This window comes from Penaeus monodon, chromosome 20 (assembly GCF_015228065.2).
Source record: "Penaeus monodon isolate SGIC_2016 chromosome 20, NSTDA_Pmon_1, whole genome shotgun sequence".
Taxonomy (NCBI): domain Eukaryota; kingdom Metazoa; phylum Arthropoda; class Malacostraca; order Decapoda; family Penaeidae; genus Penaeus; species Penaeus monodon.
In genome coordinates this window covers 42,618,039-42,618,746 of record NC_051405.1, presented here as the reverse complement: position 1 = coordinate 42,618,746, position 708 = coordinate 42,618,039, and the positions used below count along the sequence as shown (strand labels likewise).

Genomic DNA, 708 nt, shown 5'->3' with positions numbered 1-708 from the left:
GCATGTGTTCATATAGAATTGTCTCAGTTTCTGTCATGACATTGTTAGCCACGCCCTTCCTCTCCATCTGCCATCCAGCCACGCCCTATTCCTGTTTGATACAATTTTTTCCTCGACCTTTTTTGTTTAGTTTCGCAATAACATACATGTCCCCCTCTCCCCTCCAAACACATATATCAACATCCACACATCAATACAACCACTCAGTCTACCCTCACACACAAGAGAAAGATAATTGCACGTGTACTTGAAGATCATTAACTACCCATTATCCTTTTACCAACCCCCAACCCCCCTCCTTCAACAACGCACTATAGCAGATAATTCTCTCGTTCTTAGTATAAGCAGAGACCCTTTTCTTCCCCACAGACATCTGGTTTCCTGGAGGTGCTGGTGCAGTATTCCCAGATCGAAGACGTGCACGTGGTAGTCCCATGTGGCACCTCTGGACACAAGTACTGCGTGAGGGTCATCGTCAGGAACGGGGCACTCCTTCTACAGGTAGGTGTCGAGATATGGAAAAGTTTGGCGTGATAGTTTACGTTGTAAAATGGTTACTGTACGTCGGTTGGTTAACAGGGATGTAAAGAAATCGTTCATTGTGACATCAATTTATGACATTTAATTATTTTAAAGAAGAGTGAACCTGTTATATGAACTATGAGTGGGTATAGGTGATAAGATGTATATTAAGTGCGTATACATATA

The 708-nt window shown here is 42.7% G+C and overlaps 1 protein-coding gene across 1 annotated transcript in view; it reads left to right on the top strand.

The window, feature by feature from the left end:
• Positions 1-708, top strand: part of LOC119585843 (C-Maf-inducing protein-like) — a 130,578-nt gene that overhangs the window by 57,545 nt on the left and 72,325 nt on the right. The window contains 1 exon segment of the mRNA XM_037934574.1: positions 370-501. Coding sequence (XP_037790502.1) covers positions 370-501 — 132 coding nt within the window.